Source organism: Poecilia formosa, unplaced genomic scaffold (assembly GCF_000485575.1).
Source record: "Poecilia formosa unplaced genomic scaffold, Poecilia_formosa-5.1.2 Scaffold409, whole genome shotgun sequence".
NCBI lineage: Eukaryota > Metazoa > Chordata > Actinopteri > Cyprinodontiformes > Poeciliidae > Poecilia > Poecilia formosa.
In genome coordinates, this window is record NW_006800348.1 from 171297 (window position 1) to 177249 (window position 5953).

The 5953-nt window shown below is 42.5% G+C and overlaps 1 protein-coding gene across 1 annotated transcript; it reads right to left on the reverse strand.

The window, feature by feature from the left end:
- Positions 1-3847, reverse strand: nfil3-6 (nuclear factor, interleukin 3 regulated, member 6). Its single transcript, XM_007576522.2, has 2 exons — positions 3509-3847; positions 1-2711 (listed from the first exon to the last, which is right to left on the reverse strand). The coding sequence occupies exon 2, from the start codon at positions 2624-2626 to the stop codon at positions 1451-1453; it is 1176 nt and encodes a 391-aa protein (XP_007576584.1). The 5' UTR covers positions 2627-2711; positions 3509-3847; the 3' UTR covers positions 1-1450.
- Between the last annotated feature and the right edge of the window lie 2106 nt (positions 3848-5953).

Consider the following 5953-nt stretch of genomic DNA (forward strand, 5'->3'; position numbering starts at 1 on the left):
TATGTCAAATCCGTTTATTGTTTTTAAATATGAAAATGCACAGAAACACAGTGGAGACTGGATCAAATGGTAACAAAGGAATGGGTTAAAAAAAACAAAAACACACACAAACAAAAACTGTACAAGTTGCGGTGTTTGTCCTGAAGCGAATGTTTTACCGCGTAACAAGTCGGAACAAACCTGAAGACAAATGTTTCAGAAAGCCTCTGGGACGTGTGAGGAGTTGTGTTTTTCTTTCTACTAGTTAATTTAATCTCATGGTGCATTCACTGTTTGTGTCTGATTGTGCTTTACAGGCCTTTAATAGAGTGGTAAATAAAACCGCCTCAATTACTTAATCTACCTTCGGCGGTATCGGGCGATAGTGTGAAGCCGTCATTGACTTCCTTTCCATTGACCTTATAATTGCGCAGATTGAAATTATGAAAATAAATTTGCTTACAGAAAACAAGCCAATTTAAGAAAAAGAAAAAAAAGCTAACGACAGGAAGTGGTAGGAAGATGATGTTTTTGAATGACTTGTTGCTCAAACAAACTGATCCATGTGTGATTTCAGCTGCGTTTCTTATTTAATGGAAACGGCGCAATTGCAAAATTGTGTTCTTTCGACATTAGCAGAATATCGACAGAGTTTTGCGCACATTTGTAATGGAAATGCGGCTCGTTTTGTGATGTGTGTGTGTGTTGTTTGCTGTCACAGTGTTTTACTTTGCATACACAGACAGATAAGACTCACATTTATGAGCAACGGAGACGGGACATTAGATCACAGCAAGTTGTTGTTAAACAGCAGATAATACGAGTGTTTAAAAGACGTAATATATCAGACTCTGGGCCAGTTCACCATCTCACCACTTCGTAGCCAAACTGTAGCACATGTGGTCATTGTGTCCCACCCTACCATTTCATACCCATAAAAAAAAACCAGTCGGTACTCAGTTAATTCAAGAAAGTTAGATAATTTTGTCTGTAGTTTCATAAATTATGAAAAGAAAGTCATAAAATGCTAAAATTTCACATCTAATTTACTTTATTTAACTTTATATTATGTCCTGAATTTAGGCAAAACAATCCTAAGCAACCTTCTGTTGATAGATAACCTCATTTTCTTTTAGGAAACATCGAGTTCAAATGAAGAATAACTTTAAATTGTCGAATCTTGTGCAAAATAACCCCCAGGTGGGTACAAATAAACAAAATATCCTGCCATAAGACGACACCATTTTGTACCTGATTTTCCTTTTTTTTTCAGGTATGAGATGATCCAAAACACAATTGTGTTGGCAGAGAGGCCAAATGATGCAACACTCTGTACATTTGAGAACAACGGAGAACTATTTAAACATGAGTCTTTCTGAATGCCGGGACAAGCCCTATATTGCTGTTTTTCTCTCCTAAATGTTCTTACAAGTCCGTGCATTAGCGCACATCGTCAAACCCCCTCTGTCCATCAGTTGATTTTGGACATGAGCTGCTCTGTGAAAAGCTTCTTCAGCTGAGCCACCTCCTCAGAGAGGGAGCTGAGCTGAGATTTCAGGTAAGTGTTCTCATGCTGATACTGGACGTCACTTTGTCCGGACGTGGGAGGAGAATGGAGGTTACAGCCGGCAGTAGAAGTACCATAATGAAGAGTCTGTTTCTCCTTCCGGCATTCCTCCCCTTCCAGTTGCTGGACCCAGGAGCCGGGACAATGCGCCGCTCCTACTTCGCCTCCGCTCGGCCCTTTCCCGGTCTCCCGAGGGTTGCGTCTTACGCTGGCATTGTCACAACCGATGTCCAGGCCCTCCCCACTCCCGGGGGTCTTGAAACGTAGCTTGTGTGGAAGGTTTTTCATCGCCTCTGCTGGGTCCGGCTTCCCGACGGTGAGTGCCGCAGGGTGGTGGACATCAACCGGTGACTGCTGGAGGTCATAACCCATCTCTTCCACTCGGTGCGGTGAAAACTTCCCATGGTCGCCGAAGCGTTCATCAAAAAAGATGGGGCTGCCCACGCTGGACCCTCCTGGCGTAGAAAACCCAGAGTCCTCTGAGATGTTGCCAGCCTCTCTCGAGCTCCTGGTGCCTGCCTGGCCTAAGTGGTTGTTGGGATTTGAGCTTTGAGGGCCTCCATCAGCTCTGTGGGGATAATATTGGGAAGTCAGGTTTGGAAGATTGTGTTGAGGAGCTCCAGCAAGCGGTAGAATCTGTGTGTTGGACGGATCTTTAATCAAGCCGAAGCGGAACTTGAGAGCCAGGAGCTCCGCCCTAAGCCGGGCGTTCTCCTCCAGCAAAGCGAGCACCCGGCTCTCCAGGACCATGTCGTTCACACGCCGCTTCTCTCGAGAACGTTTGGCCGCCTCGTTGTTCTTCCTCCTTTTGTCCCAGTAGCTTTCATCCTTTTTGTCCTGGGGGATGAACTCGCGCTTGCGCCGGGCGGTGGTGGCAGCTGGACTCTCTTTGCGCTTGACTGCAGAGGTGCGACCCAGCAGGGAGCGGGCCAGCAGGTTGCTAGAGGTCAGTATGGACACGGCTTCATCTGTGAAGGACAGAGGACCCTCAGGTCCGCTGGAAGGTGCCGCACTGGGTGAATCCACTGTCCGGAGAACGGGCAACTCCTGCCCACCCTGGGACTCCTCCTCAAACATCATGCCAGGAACTGACAGCTGAGGGCTAAATGGACTTCGCTCAACTCTCAGGAACTCTTATAGCTGGAAAATGCTGCAGCACTGCCACCTAGTGGTGAAAGAAGAGAATTGTACTTGTTATGCAAGAGTCATTACAACACAATATTATGTAACCCTATCACATCTCTGGAATAAAATAGGAGCAGCTTGTACCACCTCCTTACAAGCTTCATTACCTGTCCAATATGAGGCAACACTCAGATGTAGTCATCACCCAAACTATTTTTTGGGGGAGGGGGAAGGTGGAATTCACACAACTCTTATCTCCATACAATAAAATAATGTTAATATAATAAATAATATATATATACTTTTTTTTTAATTCATGTTTTTTTTTTTACAATTGTAATAATCCACATATCATTTCGAGTCTTGAGTGTAAACCAGGTTAATCGTTATCGTCAATGAACCAGAATCACGTAATTGCTGAGCGGTTTCCGGTCGGTCTGCGCTCATCGTGGCTCTCTGTCCGGCACCGCTGACCCACATGTCTCAGTAACAGGAACATACCGATCTCACGTCGCGCCACTTCTAACTATACCTGAACTGACTGTGCATCTGTTTTCGCGCCTCGTCACTGAAATCTGACACATTTCATCCGCAGATTCGCTCCGCTCAAACCGGTTAAAGGGAGAGAAAAAAGAAAACAAAAAAACAATAAAGTAAGGCGTTTCAACTTTTTGAAACAGTCCGGGAAAAAAGAAAATAAATAAAAATCCAACGCATTTTTTTTAACGCTTGGATTTGACGTTTACAAAATGTGAATGAATCATCAAGTTAAAAGTGAAGGTTGTTGAGCAGAAGATGTCTGAGTGATTCAAATGGTGAAAACAAGAAGCAACCTACCTGAGTTCAATATCCAGTCCTCTCGGAATAACGTCCTCTTAAATCGTATTTTTTTTCCGCCACTCAGAAAGAAACTGCTTCCTCTTGCCTTCCACTCCGGTTAAATAAAGCAGACTCACTCAGCGCAGTTACTTAATATTATTATTCACCGGCGTGGAGCGCCTCCACTCTGCTCTACTTGGAATGCCGCAGCTCCTATTTGTAACGAGGAGTTCACCTCGGGTCGGAGCCTATCCTCGCCTGAACCAGCGGGACCCTGCGTGCGTGTGTATTTGTGTGTGTGTGTGTGTGTGTGTGTGTGTATTTGTTTCTGAGTCCGCCTCCATCCCGGACCCCTCGCTCCCTTCTCTCCAACCCCCCTCCGTCCTATCCACGCTCACATATCATACCCCTCATCACCGCCATCATCATGGTCGTCATCCGACCTCACACGCCACGCCCACTCTGATAATCCTGTCGTAACAGTTAGATAATTTAGCGCCTCTTGCTCTCTAGAAGGGAAGACCGAAGAGAGAGAGAGAGAAAGTGGGGCCGCAGTCTTAACTTTTTTGGAGTCTTTCTCAATCCATCCGACTCAGCAGGTTAGGACTTATCACCCGAAGGAACCAAGGTGGCTAATTTGTTGTCTAAACAGAAGAGTTTGACCCTCAGGTGTAACGTACTGACCAAACGTGGTCGGCAAAAACAGGTGAAATCTGGAACTTCCGGAAAGACGAGGACGCTTTCGGAAGTGACTTGAATAAATGGGAAAGGTGCTAACCAGGTCCATCTGGTTAGCATATCGTGTGACGCAAGACCTCCTCTTGCATCAACATTTTATGGTGCAGGAGGTTATTAAAATGGTTTTTTTAGGCCTGACATATTTGGAGCAGCAGTCATCACATTTGTTGGCACCCTCTGGTTTTCAAAAGACTTAAAAGAAGTTAATCTTTTGTTGCAGTTGATTAGTCCGTGGGGCGCCAAGTGTAAAAATGGAGACCCAATTTTACACTTTTAGCCTGCTGTAAAGCTACACAGTAAAAAAATGAACATATTTTTGGTTTATTAATTCTGTCACCGAGAACGAAAATGTGGGTGATCATTTTTCAGTCATATTTTCACCATGTTATTCATACATTTAGAAATGCCATTGTTCCAAATTAAATATTTAATTCACAAGCTTTTTATTTAGTTTACAATCTAAACATTTAGCTTTCAAATTAAATATTTTATTAGGAAACCAAATATTTAGCTCAAAACTAAATATTTAATTCCCAAGCTAATCATTTAGTTTGCAAACTAAATACTTAGCTGCCTAATTAAATGTTTAATTTGAAAGCTAATTATTTAGTTTCCAATTTAAATACTTAGCTTACAAATTAAATATTTAGTTAGAAAGCTAAATATTTAACTTTCAAAATAAATATTAATTTTAGGTTGCAAACTAAATATTTAGTTCCCAACTAAGTCTGAGATAGATATTTAGTTTACAAACTAAATAGAGGAGCCATGTTGTGATGGCTTCCTAGAGGCGGAGCTTCAGTAAGAGCATTAGTTTTTAAAGAGACAGAGGCCCAATTTCAGGGCGTTAAATTACAAAGAAAAGCTTCTTTAAAATTTGATACATATATTTTACAGCATTTTTATAATAACTGAAGTTAATATAGTTACTTGATTGTGCTATAAAATGTGGTTGGACAACACATAATACTGTCTCTTTAAGAACCTTTAATGTTTTTTTTGTTTGTTTTTTTTATGACACTTGGCTTCTTCCCACTGGAACCTTTTTACTGAATGAGAAATGCTTCCTGCCTGGCCGAGCGATTATTCATAAGCACATAGTTTTTTTTTGTATTTATCAATCATTAGCTTGTGTGTAGTAAAAGTAGAAATGTCATTTGTAAATGAACGCATTCAGCACAGATTCACTACTAATATAAAACAAAGTGTGTATTTGTCAGTCGGCTGCCTTTATCTGTTACTCGCTGTGGTTCCGGTGGCTGATCAGTTCAGACTTAGAGCAGCAGCTGACCGAACCTCAGTGTTCAGAACAGCTAACTCTTCCTTTATTTTGAGCGGGAGGACGGCGGCAACACGTGAGTCGGAGCAGGTCGAGAGTTTTGACCGTAAGCCTTAACTGACCTCCCTTTTTTTTTCTCCTGCAAACATTTGTGCAGCATCCCTGTGTGTGCAAGAGACAGTGAACTGAAGGGACTTTATTATATCATACATGTAAACGTCCTGAGCAAACAAGCTCAACTTGATACACTTTGAGCCCCTCGGCCCCTAACTGTTTGGTCACCTATTTTGTCTGATAGAGACCGAGGCCACTGCCTACCATCATAGTGATCCTTCTGCCAGACTCTAATGTGGAATTTTCCACCTACAAGCTGCAGCAAAACTTCAATAACATGGCTTAATTTAGGTGAATTATCAATTAAGATGATTACAGGAGTAGTTCTATAA